The sequence below is a fragment of the Rhinopithecus bieti genome, unplaced genomic scaffold, assembly GCF_001698545.2.
Source record: "Rhinopithecus bieti isolate Rb0 unplaced genomic scaffold, ASM169854v2 scaffold_38181, whole genome shotgun sequence".
Taxonomy (NCBI): domain Eukaryota; kingdom Metazoa; phylum Chordata; class Mammalia; order Primates; family Cercopithecidae; genus Rhinopithecus; species Rhinopithecus bieti.
In genome coordinates this window covers 1,347,741-1,364,000 of record NW_016815853.1, presented here as the reverse complement: position 1 = coordinate 1,364,000, position 16,260 = coordinate 1,347,741, and the positions used below count along the sequence as shown (strand labels likewise).

Here is a 16,260-nt window from a genome sequence, read left to right as displayed (position 1 = left end):
GGCCACATTGGGGTTAAGTGGCCTGCATCTTTGTAGGTCCTGTGCCTCTCTGCCCATTACCTTGGACCGGTCACCTTCCCGTTGGTGATGAGGGGAGATGCAACTGTAGACAAAGGGCAAAGTGCAGCAGCCAGCACACAGTAATTTAGGGCCTTTGCAAGCTTGATTTTACCCAGCCAACTCGATCTCTATCACCACCTGGTGGCAGCAAACCAAAATTGCAGGCAGACTTGTTCGGAGGTAAACACACAGCATTACTTTCTGTGGTTTCAGTTACCCATGATCAAAGGTAGTCCAAAAATATTAAATATAAATTTACAGAAATAGGTAATTTGTAAGTTTTAAATTGCACGTCATTCTGAGTAGCGTGACAAAAATTTTGCAGCATTCCACTTTATCCCATCCGGTCTGAGAACCCTCCCTTTTCCCAGCATATCCACGCTGTCCAAGTCACCTGCCTGTTAGTTACTAAGTAGCCGTCTTGGTTATCAGACTAACTGTTGTGGCATCATAATACTTGTGTTCAAGGCACCCTTATTTTACTTCATAATGACCCTAAAGTGCAAGAGCAGTGGTGATGCTGGCAATTCAGATATGCCAGAAAGAAGTGGTGAAGTGCTTCCTTTAAGTGAGATGAGAATCCTCAACTTCATAAGGAAAGAAAAAAAAATCATATGCTGAGGTTGCTAAGATCTACAGTAAAAACAAATCTTCTATCCATGAAGGAAAAAGACACTCATGCTGGCTTTGCTGTTGCACCTCAGACTGCAAAAGTTATGGCCATGGTGCATAAAAAGTGCTTAGTTATGATGGAAAAGTCATTCAGTTTGTGGATGGAATACACGAACAGAAATGGGTTTTGATTGATGGCGGCTGGGTTTGGTACTCTCTGCCATTCCAGTCAGCCACTGGGGGTCTGGGGGCGTGTCACTTGTGAATAATGGGGGGCTGCTGCATCTCCTTTGAATGTTGCCTCTGATGCCTGAATGATGTGAGGAGAGTCCCCCAGACCTTGACTCGGTAAATGCAGTCATGTCTCGTGAAATGATCTTCCCTCATCATCAGGCCATCTTTGATGATCCTTATGAAACTACATCTATACAATTCTATTGGTTTACAAAATATGCCTGTAGACATATTCTGAAGAGATTGTTTGATCTTACATTGGACTTAGAAGTCCAAAATAGGTGACTATTCTTTTTTAAAATGTAACTTTAAAAAAAAATATTTCATTGACACATCTATACAGACAAATTGGAAATTGTAAGTGCAAAACCTTGAGGCCTCTGGCCTGGCCCAATCTCACCCCCATCATTGGCTCACCAGAGCCCTATAACTTCTGTCACTCCAGGTTTGCCTGTTTCAGAACCTCCCATCAACGGAAGCAGGGAGTAGGCATCATTTTTGGACTTGAATCCTTTCCCTCATTATGTCTGTGAGAGCCGCCCAGGCTGTCATGTGTGGTGACAATCGGATATTCTCATTGCCGTGTAAAATGTCCCTGTACCGCCATCTATCTGTTTGTGCCAAGGACAGTAGACACGCAGGCTCTTTTGAATTTTGAGTCATTCTGCGTGACGCTGCTGTGAACAGACTTGGTGCACATCTCCGGGTGGCTGTGTCCACTGACTTATCTCCAGCATTTGCTTTGGAGCGGCAGGGCTGTGACCTAGCCACGGTAGGTGTTGCAGAGCATTTCGCAAAGCGATTGCACCATGTCACGTGCCATCAGCAGTCCGTGCATGTTCTGTGTGCGCCGTGGTCCTGCCAGCGCCGGTGACGGTCAGTGTGTTTAATTTCAGCCATTCTGCTGAGCCTCTGGTGTTTTGTGGACTTGCTTTTTAATGCTGCGTCAAGATCCTGGGTGTGACTCTACAGCCGTCTGGAGTGGCCCAGTAGCTGCTTTTTGTGAAGTGTTCATTTGCGTCTTCCACCCATGTTTATTGAGTTGCTGGTGCTTTTGTTAAATAATTCGCAGGAGCCCTTCCTATGTGCTCCATTCAAGCCTGTGTTTATTCTGTGGCTGGTTTTTCATTTGCTTAATGGTACATCTTGATGAGCAGAAATTCTTAATTTTAGGTAAGTCGAATTGATTCATCTTTTCCCTTACAGGGCGTGTGTTTTGTGTTCTGTGTGGGAAACATGATCTTACCCCAAAGCCGTGAGACGTTCACTTGCGTTCTTGTGCTAGCTTTCCGGCCTTACATCACACAGTTAGGTCTACCAGCCATTTCTGATTAATGTTCCATGTGGTATCAGATGGATCACAAGGCTCATTTTTTTTCTCTGCACATGGATACCCGACAGATCCAACATCATTTATTGAAAAGTTCTAGCCTTTCACTCATAATGGTTTTATGTAAAGTTCTGAAACACTTTAGAGATAGAATGGAAGACTGGGTCTCATCCCTGATTTTATTATATGTAATTAGCTAATCATCTTTTATGTCTCATCAGCTGAAAGCCAGAGCTGAGATCACACACAGATTCCTATCTGGCGGCAGGCGCCCTCCCGAGAACGCTAACGAACCAGGGCCCTCTCTGTTTTCCTTTTCCCTGGGCCGCTTGCGTGAACATCTCAGGGTGGGATCTGCAGTGGGGATGTGATAGCTGCTCCCCACCTGCCCCCATCACCCCCACTCTGCATCCAGCCTAGCCCTGGCCTCCTACCCCTCCCACGGGAACAAGGGGCCTGGCCTGGCTCCGGGAGGGTGGGGACTTGCAGAGGTCCCTGGCTTGGTGGTCTTTCTAATGGCCTGACTGGCAGAAGAGGGGCCTGGTGTGGTGCTCAGCATTGCAGAGGCCACTGTGTGCTCTGGGTCCCCAGAGGGGAGCTGAGCTGTGACTGCTGCTGAGCTGACCCTACAGATGTTTGGGGATGTTCAAATATGACCACAGCCGGGAAGAGTTCTGGGGCCACGTCTTCTCTCTGCACTCAGAGGGGAAATGCCAGCTATTATCCCCGCCGAGGAATGGGCCATGGGGCTTTTTCTACAGTGTCTGATGGCCATGGGTGTGTTTTGTCTGTTACTTCTTCATACACTTTGTTGTTTCTTAGAGAAGGTTTAGGTTTACAGAAAGAGCAGGAAGGAGAGGGTGTCCACAGCTCCCTCCCACCACGGGGCACCATTACTGGACTCTCTCATTGGTGAGGTCCACTGGTTACAATTGATGAGCCAATACTGAGGCCCGTGACCAGGTAATTCTGAGGCCCGTGACCAGCCAGTACTGAGGCCTGTGACCAGCCAATGCTGAGGCCCATGACCAGGCAGTACTGAGACCTGTGACCAGCCAATGCTGAGGCCCGTGACCAGGCAACACTGAGGCCTGACCAGGCAATACTGAGACCAATGACCAGGCAATACTGAAGCCCGTGACCAGCCAGTACTGAGGCCCGTAACCAGGCAATACTGAGGCCTGTGACCAGCCAGTACTGAGACCCATAACCAGCCAATATTGAGGCCCGTGACCAGGCAATACTGAGGCCCGTGACCAGGCAGTACTGAGGCCCGTGACCAGGCAATACTGAGGCCCATGACCAGACAATACTGAGGCCCGTGACCAGGCAATACTGAGGCCCGTGACCAGGCAATACTGAGGCCCGTGACCAGGCAATACTGAGGCCCGTGACCAGGCAGTACTGAGGCCCGTGACCAGGCAATACTGAGGCCCGTGACCAGGCAATACTGAGACCCGTGACCAGGCAATACTGAAGCCAATGACCAGGCAATGCTGAGGCCCGTGACCAGCCAATACTGAGGCCCATGACCAGGTAATACTGAGGCCAGTGACCAGGCAATACTGCGGCCCGTGACCAGGCAATACTGAAGCCAATGACCAGGCAATACTGAAGCCAATGACCAGGCAATACTGAGGCCTGTGACCAGGCAATATTGAGGCCCGTGACCAGGCAATACTGAGGCCCGTGACCAGGCAATACTGAGGCCCGTGACCAGGCAATACTGAGGCCCGTGACCAGGCAATACTGAGGCCCGTGACCAGGCAATACTGAGGCCCGTGACCAGGCAGTACTGAGGCCCGTGACCAGGCAATACTGAGGCCCGTGACCAGGCAATACTGAGACCCGTGACCAGGCAATACTGAAGCCAATGACCAGGCAATGCTGAGGCCCGTGACCAGCCAATACTGAGGCCCATGACCAGGTAATACTGAGGCCAGTGACCAGGCAATACTGCGGCCCGTGACCAGGCAATACTGAAGCCAATGACCAGGCAATACTGAAGCCAATGACCAGGCAATACTGAGGCCTGTGACCAGGCAATATTGAGACCAGTGACCAGGCAATACTGAGGCCCGTGACCAGGCAATACTGAGGCCCATGACCAGGCAATACTGAGACCCGTGACCAGGCGATACTGACTGCCCATGACCAACCAACATCCACAGTGTACACTGCCTTTTCCTCTTGGTGTGGCACACGTCACGGGCTTTGGCAAATATGCAGTGCCAGGAATCCCCATGACAGCGTCACACTGGCTAGTTCCACTGCCCTGAAACCCCTTGTTGGATTGAGTTTCACGTGCCCCAGATCACGGGGACGGTGACGTTAGCAGGCCTCCCTCCTGCCTGCTGGGAGACACAAGCACTGCACATCTGCTGCGGGGGCTGTGGGGAGCATTCCATTCGGAGCCCAGGAGGTGGAGGCTGGCTGACTGTCTCAACCTCCCTCACCCCGATAGTGCTGAGTGGTTGGAGGGATGGGGAGGGACCCAGGGAGTAGGCGTCCAGAGAGTCACCCAGGCACCATAGCTGCATAGGTGATTTCCAGAGAAATGTCACTCGGTCCTGTCTGGGGAAGCCCAAATAAGGACAGCCTGGGACTGAGGGGGAGGAGGGCAAGTCAGGTGAGATCCCTACTTGGAGAGGTAGCATCCCTGGCCCTCACCCCTCCCAGCATGCAGCAGGCCTGTTTCTGCCTGGAGCTTTTCCAGGGGCAGCACAGGGCAGCAGGGACGAGGTCTGTCCATCCGAGCGGCCTGCAGGAGAAGCCTGGAGCCTTCCCACCCTCCCCAGCCAGCCCCGCACTGCGTCTGAGAGCCGCACGCTCCTGGTTTGGGTACCACCTAATGGTGTGATGATTTACCTGTCTGATCCCTTTCACCCAGGAGAACAGAGCATATTTCAGAGCAGGAGTCAGGAGGCAGACCAAGAGGAAGGGAGGAAAGATTGGAAAACTTCTAATAAAATTCCATTTCCTGAAATAGCCATAACTGTGATCCTGATATATTTGCAGTCTTATTGGTTCTGACATGGGTATTGCATGTTAGTGAACATCTTCCACGTGAATGCCCCTCCCGCCTTCCGTGCTGCACTCCCCTGTTGATATTTATTTATCTCGCAGGCTTCGCTGGTATCTTGAGGCTCCTTGAGACTCCGCGCTGCGTTATAACTCCTGCCTGGTTAATTCAGTTTCTCTTATATTCTGACTCCCCCGACAAAAGCAATCGGCTTCTGACCACGAGGGCCGCAGAGTTTCTGTCATGAGCACAGGTCTTCACTGGGAGCGGTAATCCCCCAGCACTCAGGGCCGTGTCTTTACTGGGAACTAATCCCCCAGCACTCAGGGCTGTGTCTTTACTGGGAGCTGTAATCCCCCAGCACTCAGAGCTGTGATCTTGCGAGGACACCGCCTTCCTGGCACCGGGATTAACTTTCCTCCTGGTGGTCATGGAGGCTGCAGGGAGCCGGCGTGGGGGGGTGGTTGCAGGGCAGGGGGGCGCTCAGCGTCAGCACTGGTGGATTAATGGAGATGAAAGGGCAGGACCAAGCTGTCCGAATGGGCATCGCCATGGTCCCAGCGCTGACGACCTCCCCAGACTCGTGTGTTGAAATCCTCACCTTCAAGGTGATGGTATTTGGGAGGTGAGTAGCTGGTGAGAGGGGGGCCCTCAGGAATGGGATTAGTGTCCTTAGAAGAGAGACCCTCCCCACTTCCCCCATGTGAGGACACAACCGGGAGGCACCGTCTGTGAACCAGGAAGCCCGCGCCAGACACTGAATCTGCTGATGCCTCGATCTCAGACTTTCCAGTCTCTGGAAATGGGAGAGATGAGCTCGTAGTCCGCGTAGACTAAGGCAGGCATTGCTTCATTGCCAAACTCTGAAAAAGGAGAAGGTGGCTGCAGGCCCCAGCCTGTGAGCTTCCCTGCAGTGAAACCCAGAAACCTATCAGTCAAAAGGAGCCCCTGGCCCCTATCAGTCAAAAGGAGCCCCTGGCCCCAGGGTAGCCCCTTTCAAGCCCAGCCCGCTGCGTCCATGCAGTCCATGAGGACCCACTTCTAGAAGGGCAGGTGCCCATGTCTCCCCCTCAGTAGGGCTGCATCCCAGGCAGATTCACTGGCCTCACCATGGTGAGTGACTGACCATGAAGTGCCCCACGTGACCAGGGAGCACCCTGCCTTTGAGTGTTTCCAAAGTTAGATGCAGCAGGGTCCTTGGAATAATGACGAGAGGATGCCTTCTTCATCTGTCCCAGGTGTGAGTTAGTGGCATAGCCTTTCCTCCCTGAGCCAGGGGGTCTTCAGTGACGGAGTCAGGCTCCTGGGGGCAGAGATGCCGTGGGAGGAGCCCCTGTGTCAGGTAAGACGTTTGTCACCAGGCCCACCTGCTTCCCAGCCCCATGTTGCCCACTCGCCTGCAGGAACGAACCATAGCTCAGAGACCATAAGTGCTTCATGGTCCTGGCATAAGTAGGGCTATTGCAAAGCCAAGATTGTGATTCCACGTCTCTCGAGCCCCCAGGCAGCGCTGCCTCCCGCCTGAGCTGGCTTCTCCATTCAGTTAGCTGGAAACTGAAAAACAAACAAACTCGGACCTCTCCGGGTCCCCAGTCCCGGCTGTTACTGCCTCTCAACTCCCAAGCAGCTTGTCTCAGCCATCCAAGCCTGCAAATCCCTCCTGCGGAGAGATGAAGGATGATGTCCCAGAGCCAGATGTTCAGCCCTGGCCTCGTGTTAGGTGCCTAGACCCTCTCAGAGGGCGGCTTTCCGGGCTGTGTGTGTGCTCGGGGCTGACCCACCCTGCCCCTCGTCCTGTAATCGGCTGCTGATGGCCCTGTGCGCCTTGGGGGTTGGCCCTCCTTAATGGTGGCTTTTATGGTAAATAATTGCAGTGTTGGTTACCATTCCTTTATCTAGGGCACATTTCCTCCGAAGAAGTCATTATGAATTGGCTTACAGGGTTTGGAATGTTCTTTTTAATGAAGGCTCTTGCTGGACCAAGGCTCAGAGGACAGAATGCGTAAGCAGGCGCTGGAAGGCCAGGCCTGGTGGGCACTGGGTAAACACACCCACACCAGCCTTTTAGTGGCTAAGCCTGTGGCAGGCTGTCAGCTCAGACTCAGGAGAGCTGCCGTTTGGGCTCAGCCCCCTCCCGGCCCCGCATTGAGGCTCTGGAGAGTGAAAATGGGGGGAATCGGTCGGCGGAGGTGAGGGAAGCAGGTGCAGTAGCCGCGTGGCCTGGGCAGAGTCGAACCCAAGGTCGAAGCTCCTTGCAACAGAGACAGGATTTAGGAGCGGCTGGTTAATGACCCGGCAGTTTTGCCATCTCATCAGGATGTAGGAAAATGCTGGGTTGAGGCGTTTGTCACCGCCTGAAGGCAAGAAAGCACCTAAGTTGTGTGAGGGCGATTTTACATGATGGAGACCGTCAGGAGCCGCGGCTCCTTCGCGGCAGCTTTATGGGCCTCTGGTGACTCTCTGTACGATAAATAAGGCAGGGAAATGCCGTTCCCAAAGCCTGGGACAGTTGGTGCTAACTTATCTGTTGAATGAAAATCTTAAACCTTGTTAAGTCAAACTGCCATTGCTCATTACCCATAAATTAGGAGGCCAGAGGGAAGCATCACCCACAGGAATTGATTAGAAAAATGTAGCTAGAGGATCTTTCATGTCCCAGGGACACACCAAGCTGGGAGGAATAGACTGTGCCGTATGCTCATGCTCTTAAATCATGCCTTGTACGTTCAGGTTGCACAGACATGCAGGAAACCTGTGCCCTCTGTGTCCTTAGCTTCCGGCTGAGTTCTCACCCTGCTAAGCTTCCCCAGGAGCTCGAGCCATTTGCAGAAACAGCCTGGAGGACCGGGATAAGCGGGTCCTGAGGCGTGAGTCCTTCTCGGTGTCCAGGGAGCACTGAATGGAGCCACCTAGCCCCTGGCCTATAAGCCCCACCGGCCCTTTCACCTATCTCTCGACTCAGGGCATTTCTGACACCTGGGGGGCTCTGTTGAGAATCACAGAAATTCTCAGCCGAAAGTGGTGCTGGCTTGCTGAGGCATCCAGCCTGGGGCGCATTCCACTCTCTTTGGAAAAGTCACAGTGCTCCCTGCTTTCCTCATTGGTGCTCATCCCAACCAAGCCATCCAGAGTGGTGATTCCTTCAAAGGCTTGTGTTCTGGGAGCATGACTGTTGGGATGGAACAGTGTCTGGAGAGGAACCTGCCATCCCGGTCAACGAACCTGAGTTTAAACCAAACATGAACAGACCAATTTGTCAGAGAATCCCCTGGCCTCCCAAAGCCTAATGAGACCTTCAGGGCACCTCCAGTCCCGGACACACACGCAAACAGTGGCCCCTCTCTGAAAACAGCTCCCTTCTGTTGCTGTCCCTGGTGCATGTCCCTGGAGAGTGCCTCAACTGTGACTCAGAAATCAGCTCCCTGATGTGTGACCAGGCCCAGGATTGCAGGCAAAGAGAGAAGGTACCTCCTTCCAAGACCCAAACAATATCTGATGAGCAGGGAGTAAGCCCGGGATGTGAAACTACTTACTTGGGGTCCAGATCTTGAGTCTTGCACATAGTAGCTGTGTGTCTGAAGCAACCCCTGAACCTCTCTAAGTCTCAGTGTTGTGGTTTGTAAAGGGTATTAGTAACACCTGCCTCAGGGATCAGAGATGATTTCCTTAAGCGATTGAGATTATTTCATTATATTTACCAAGCTCAGCTGATATTGAGAGCTTTTCATCTCTAAGTTTCCTTCTCTGGATGCTGAGTGTGAACAGCCCTTGTTCTTGGCTTGGTTTTTGGACTCCCGATTATTAAGTCTTAGCTGATGGACTCGGAGGAAGTTGGTTTGTGGGAAATCATCATACTTCTGCTGCCTGCATCTGCGTCCACTTCAATTATCTTCACAACTAGCATCCAAAATTTAATGTTTATGGTAGAGAATTTGGACAGTAGAAAAAAAATGTAGCCTAAAGAAGAAAAGGGAAATAATTCTTTTATTGCCCTAAGGAAACTTCTATTAGCTTTTTTGAATGTATCAATTTTCCTTACATTTATCAGGGGAAAAAAAGAAATGGGTGAGATTGAAGAAGTTTCTGCATGCAGATAAGCATTTCCTCAAGGCATGATTTGTTGTGTGTGATACCGTGGCTGGGTATGGAGTTCACACAAACAGATTTTCTTTTGGAGCTTTGAAGACATCACTTCCTTGCCTTCTCCCAGCCTACATGATGGCTGTGTGATATCTCACTCCTTTGCTGATCACCCCTCGGGATGGCTGTGTGATATCTCACTCCTTTGCTGATCACCCCTCGGGAACCCATGCACCATCCTTTTGACCTTTTCATTCAGATGCATCATTGGATGACATCTAGGTATGTTGACACCTCTGGGCGCTGTGCATGGGAAGTTCAGGTTTAACTCAGAGAATTTGACCTATCTGTGATTATTTCTTTTCCTCCATTGTCTTTATTTCCCTTGGGACTCTGGTCAGAGCAATTATTCTCCGTTGGGAATAGAACCTCAACACCCAGGCACGTGCTGGTGGTTTTCATCACTCTAAAGACCAGGGTCCTAACGGCAGTTGGTGCTCAGAGCCCTGGACGTGGAGTCCTGGGTATGTCCAGGACAGTGCGGAACAGACAAAAACCCTGACCCCAAGGCTGATGGCACCCCACTGAAGAACGCCGCACCAGTGACTCCAAGTCTCCGGCTGCTTCTTTTACATCGCTCACCTCCTTTTTATCTGGGGCACTGCGCTCTCTCTAGAAGATATCGGTCTCATTGCTCAAGTTCTTAGGAAGGTCCCCTCCGTCGCCGGTGTCTTCCCCTCCAGCAACCCCACTTTGAACTTTGGGGAACTCTTGCTTTTCGAAGCAGTCTGCTCTGGTTTGATGTGGCACCATCCTTGTGGATCTCTGCAGATGTTTTTTGAAAAAGATTAAACAGAGTTTCTGCCCTGTGTGTCTCTGCTTCCCCTGGGGTCAGTTTTCAGCTTGCTCCTCTCTGTGCCTCTGCTTCCTGCTGTCCTTTTCCCTTCCAGGCAGTCCTGCCTGTCTCTGCCTCTTTCTGGACAACAGAGGATTAGGCCTGTAAGCCTGGGAGGGTGATTGGGACCCTCTGCCTCTGCAGCAGGCTTCTCGCCTAAGTTGAAGGAATGGCTGTTAGGCTCTGCTGGGCAGGAAGAGGCCGGCTTTCTTCTGAGGGTGGGATGGCTGGTGCTCTGTTGCTGCTGGACGGAGAGGCTTCGGGTGCTCCAAGGTGGACTGCCTGGCTGTGTTCTGTGTGCAGGGCTTGGATGTCGAGTGGATCATTTGAGGCTTGGAATAAAACGGAGAGCACAGGCTGACCTCAGCCCCAGGTATGTAGGAGGTGAGGGAGGGCAGAAGGTGAAGGTGCTGGGGCCAGGTTATTTTGGGCTCTGATGGCCACTTTGTGGAGCTGTGGTCCACACAGAGACACTGCCGGCTGGCCTGGCCTGCCAACCCACAGGTTCTTTACAGGCCCTTGCCCTCACTCTGTCTGGGAAATGCATCATAGCTGGGTATAGCTCTGTAGGTACTGGGGGTGGGAGGGCTGGCCCCAGCCCTGGAGCCGGGCATCTAGTGAGGGCCTGTTCTGCCCCAGCTCTTCGTCCACCTCACATCTGGATTCCTCTTCACCCGCCTCACATCTGGTTTCTGCCCCACATCTGGTTTCTGCCCCAGCTCTTCGCCCGCCTCACATCTGGACTCCTTCACACGCCTCACATCTGGACTCCTTCACACTCCTCACATCTGGACTCCTCTTCACCCGCCTCACATCTGGTTTCTGCCCCAGCTCTTCGCCCGCCTCACATCTGGACTCCTTCACACGCCTCACATCTGGACTCCTTCACACGCCTCACATCTGGACTCCTTCACACGCCTCACATCTGGACTCCTCTTCACACTCCTCACATCTGGACTCCTCTTCGCCTGCCTCACATCTGGACTCCTCTTCACACTCCTCACATCTGGACTCCGTGGGGTGTTGCAGGAATTGTCCTTGGCCCTTCCTCCTGCGTGGGCCGCACGGTGCAGGTGCAGGTCCCGGTTTCATCTTCTCTCATTTCTTGGGACTTTGCTCCCGGCTGCAGGTGCCCTTCTAGCAGTTAGTTACAACGAGACTGTATGTCACATTGGTGCCTCCGGCATTGCCTGTCCCCACCTGCCCCAGCCAGAACTCGGGGCTCCCCAAGGCGGGGCTTTTGTTCTGCTGGCGGTTCCTTTCTCGTACCCATCCACACGTGTCCGTGGTTTGACTGTGTGGACTGTTGTGTTCACACATCCCAGGATCTGCTCTTCCTGCCTTTGGAACGAGCTTTATCTGAGTGACCTTTCAGGTATGTCCCTCCTCAGCCTTCGAGTTACAGTTCACACAATGATGATCTCAGTGTTATTGATTGAATCGCATCATTTGCAAACCGTGCTTTTGTTTGGGTGTTGACATTGGGGCTGATCCATGTTAGTGCAACCAGGTGCAGCCATCTGGGCCCTAATGACTGCCTGCCCCGGAACGGCACATCACAAAGGCGGGGCAGTGGGAGGTCCACACCCCTCGCAGAAAGAGCCCTTGTTCAGGGAGATGCTGTGGGGAGAGGGGCCTCCTTACCTTCCCTGTTGGGTCTGCAGTGTGATAGGAGATTTGCAGCATTAGCAGTACCTATAAGAACAAGCCTGGCCCTATGCACAGAGTTTTATTGGGACGCTGTCAGACCATTCTTTTGGCGTTTCTGTGGCTGTTTTGTGTTACAGTGACAGAGACAAGAGGCTGAGATAGGGACTGCATAGCCACAGAGGCCAAACGATTTACTTTCTGGCCAACTTTTTTTTCTTTTTTTTTGAGACGGAGTCTCGCTCTGTCACCCAGGCTGGAGTGCAGTGGCGCGATCTCAGCTCACTGCACCCTCCACCTCCCGGGTTCAAGAGATTCTCCTGCCTTAGCCTCCCAAGTAGCTGGGATTACAGGTGCCCATCACCATGCCCGATTAATTTTTGTATTTTTAGTAGAGATGGGATTTCACCTTGTTGGCCAGGCTGGTCTCGAACTCCTGACTTCAGGTGGTACCCCCCGCCCGCCACCATCTCGGCCTCCCAAGCTCTGTGGCCTTTTAAGAAAAAGTTTGCCAGTGACCTGCAATCAGAGTTCATTTTGTTCACATAAAGATCAATGGGGGTATTCCCAAGTGGCAGAGATGCAGTACTCAGGAGGCTTTCCTGTGGCAGGGCTCCCGTTGGAAACTCTGGGCCTCAGAGGTTGCAGCGGGAGACAGAGCAGGGGACGCAGAGCAGCCTTTAGGGACCAGCCTGGAAAGGGCATCTCTGCTGCTCTTGACAAAGTGGCTCGGCCCATCCACTGACTTATGGGATCCTGGGAGGCATATTCCTGTTATCAGGGCAGCAAAAGGGGCAATAGGCTGGAGAAGCTTTGCCCAGACAAGTGGATACCCCCTAGCTGGGCATCTTATCAGGACAGTCCTGGTGGCGGCCGTTTTCAACACCAAGCTTGGGGGAGACCCAGGAGGCATGTGCCAAGGTTGCTTTGACACCACTGGGTGCATAAGCCTGGCTTCCCTCTGCAGTCTCCAAGCATCTGTTCTGGCCCTTCCTTCACAGCTGCCGGGCAGCCCTGCCTGCCGACAGGCCTGAGGCCTCCTGCTCTCTTGCTCTCCAAGACCCGCCCTGTCTTCCCCAGTCTCCAGGTCAGCATTGTACCACTGCACCCAGGAGTGCAGCCCTAAAGCCTGAAGGCCCTGGATGGCGGGCTCCTCCCCGAAACCACTGCCCTGCGCATCAACAGTGCACCCTGACACCCTGGGCCACAGGTCCACTTTGCCCTCAGCCAGGAGCAGGGAAGTTGCGCCCACCACTGGCAAGCGAGTTCTGCCTCCAGAAGGCTGCTGAGGTAGCTGGCGGTGGGGCAGGCAGGTGGCCTTGGCTGGATCGTTTGAGGCTTGGAATAAGACACAGAGCACAGGCTGATCTCAGCCCCCAGAGGGCTCACAGGCTGCCTCCCTGGGCCACAGCAGCCAGCCTCAGTGGTCCAGCCATGTCCCCGGCCTGCCCAGTGAAAGGAACTGGAGTGTTCTGGGGAGAGCAGAGCGCCTGGACAGCATCCACCTCATGGCTTTGGCCTGTCCCTCCCACCTGGGCTCCAGGTTCCATCCCGGATTTGGGAGTGGCCACAGGTGGGAGGATGCCTTCTGTGTCTGGGCCAGGTGGGCCTTTGAGGGAAGGTGGACATTGTCCTGGGAGAAAGGGGCCAGCAGACGTGCCTCTGGGGGTGGGGGAGTGAAGTGAAGGAGGAATTGGAGGGAGGCTTCATCCTTGCTTTGGCTTTCCTGTGGCTCTCGCTCAGAGGTGCAGGGGGAACAGCTGTCACCGCTGTGGGTGATTCTCCCAGGTGGTCGTTCAGGAGTCTACACGGCTCCCGCTCTCCAAGCCTGTGTGATGTCCATTTCTTCTGTCCGGCCATGTGTGCAAATGGCCCCCACGAGGAAGGACACAGGACTGCGACCCAGGTCTGCAGGCCGAGGTAGCTGGAGCCACCCTCTGCCCAGCCTTTACTAGCCAGTGTGGGCTCTGTGGCCGGGGAGCAGGTATGCGCTGCTCATGGCTTGGACTCTGATACAGCAAGCCCTGCTCAAGTCCTGGTTTCTCTACTCCCACGCCGTTGACCTTGAGGAGGTCAACTGATTTCTCTAAGGTCAGTTTCTTCATCTAGAAGTGGGATGCCCCTTGGACTAACCTCCCTGGACATTCATTGCAAGTATGAAGTGATTAGAGGGTTCCCAGGAGGGCCTGGTTAGGTGAGGGTCACCTTCTTGAGCTGTCATTACCACCGGGCTCCCAGGGGCAGCCCTGGGTAGGGCTCTGCCCTACAGAAGACTCTGCTCTCTCGTGGGGAATGCCCCTGCCTGACTGGAAGTCACTTTGGCTGGAAGTCACTTCTGACCACCTCAGAGCCACCCACATCAGTGGCAATAAATCTGTATTAAGACAGATTTGTCTTGGACATTCTCTCCTGCACACTGGACAGAAAGCTGTTTCCGGCACAGGCCAGCTGCTGTGAATACAGCTGCCTTCCAAGTGCCTGTCAGGATGCTGATGGGCTGAAACAATTTTATTTTCCTGCTGTTGGGGCAGGATCTGCTCGTGGCTCCCCCATAGGCCTGGGGAGCAGGACCCCGCCCGCCTGCTGTGCTCCCGACGCCTGCGGTCATCATGCCTTGGCTCGGACGTTGGCTTCAGATGTGCGGTTCTGGGGATGGGGACGCCGGGGTGCGTGGAGGCAGCTCAGGGTGGCCGGGCCACGTGATTGCAGAAGGGACATGTATCCAGGCTGTAGTGACCTTCCCGTGTTCTTGAGGGACTGCTCCCTGCCAAGTCTTCATCTCCAGCAAGACTGACCAGGGGGCCAGGCCTTCTCTAGGCACAAGCAACTGGCCAGGCAGAGACCCAGGAGTCACGTGGGACAGCCCAGACCTGGCTTTCTGCCTGCGCCCTCCCTCCTGGGCCCACCTGCCTGGGTGTACAGTCCAGGCTGGGTCTTCTCCTCCCCGAGGCCTCACACCCCTGAACGCCAAGGCCCAGAGGACGCAGCTCCTGGTTGGAAGTTTGCAGGAGGAACTTGAGGGAGAAACTGAAGAAAAAGTGAGTCTCCCTCATAAGAAGGGTCAGGTCAGGTGCGCATGACGTCCCCCTCCTAGATGACAGGCCACGCAAGCCCAGCTACAGGCAGCTGTCCCGGCCCTGGGGAAGGACAAAGGTGTCCTGCAGTGGCCCTGCCATGTTGCTCCACCACTCTGGAGGCTCAAACTGGAGGCAGCCCTGCCTGACCTGGCATCCTCATCCCCAAACCTTCCAGTCTCCCAGGCCCCTGGGGCTCCCTGTGCCCACCCTGGTTGTTCTGTCTGATGTCAGGTGCTCCCTGACTCTGACCCTTGCCGTTTGAGTTTCCTGGTTCTCCTGATCCGCCTCCCTCAAACCTCTTTCCTGAATTCTCTTTTCTGGGGCGACTGCTCTGGGCCCCATGTTCCCTCTGCTCAGGGCTTCGGAGGCTTCTCTTTCCTGTTCCCTTAAGCTGGGCTGCAAGGGCCCCCAGGGAGGGGCTGTCTCCCACCCTCCTTCATCCCGGTCCCCACCCCTCCCCGGCTCCCTGCAGCTGATGTTCTGGGGATCCTGCTGTGCCCGGGCTGCACACCTGGACAGTGATGCAGGGAGCCAGCCGAGCCACCCTCGGGGAACTGACCCTACACAGGGCAGAGACACAGGCCTCAAATCCATCCGTGTGTCTCGGGGCCCTGTGCAGAGGAACCAGGACGAGGTCGGGCACCAGGCGAGAACGCTGAGGCCTGTGGTCCAGGGAAGGGCTTCAAACCGGTCCCTGGAGGGACATGGGCTCTTGATGAGCCTGGAGAGCTGGAGCAGGAAGAGGTGGGGGAGCCACGTGTGTGGCCTAAGCGGGGCTGTGGCAGGCGGGGCCGGGGCTGCGGGTGGTGCAGCCTCTGTCCCACACGTGGAAAAGTGTCCCCAGTCCACCCACAGGACGAAAGCCCTGTGCTCAGGGAAGGATGCTGGAGATAGACGTCATGAGAAAACACATGATGGAAACTGTTCTAAAAAGAAAACAGGAAAACAAGGTTAAAAAAGAAAAAGAAAAGCTGGTGTGTACATTTGTGTATTTCAAAGACCTCAGAGCATAATCCCAGAATGACAGAAGAAACTTCTCACATGTTGGAAGCCTGTCTCTGAGTTCTGGCACCAGGGGACTGTCCCGGCTCCCCGTCCATCCCTCTGCCGTCTCCCCGTCCATCCCTCTCCCAGCTCCCCATCCATCCCAGCTCCCCGTCCATCCCTCTCCCGGCTCCCCGTCCATCCCTCTCCCGGCTCCCCGTCCATCCCTCTGCCGTCTCCCCGTCCATCCCTCTCCCAGCTCCCCATCCATCCCAGCTCCCCGTCCATCCCTCTCCCGGCTCCCCGTCCATCCCTCTCC

The 16,260-nt window shown here is 54.2% G+C and overlaps 1 protein-coding gene across 2 annotated transcripts in view; it reads left to right on the top strand.

Moving 5' to 3' along the window:
• TAFA5 (TAFA chemokine like family member 5) overlaps positions 1–16,260 on the top strand; it is a 271,776-nt gene that overhangs the window by 178,544 nt on the left and 76,972 nt on the right. Inside the window, exons 3-4 of one of the 2 annotated variants that reach the window (XM_017854099.1) lie at positions 10,537–10,606; positions 10,953–11,608. The exons of the other annotated variant lie outside the window; for it this stretch is intronic. Of the exons in view, the coding sequence (XP_017709588.1) occupies positions 10,537–10,606; positions 10,953–11,608 (726 nt within the window). The remainder of the gene's footprint in view (positions 1–10,536; positions 10,607–10,952; positions 11,609–16,260) is intronic. 2 annotated transcript variants of the gene reach the window in all.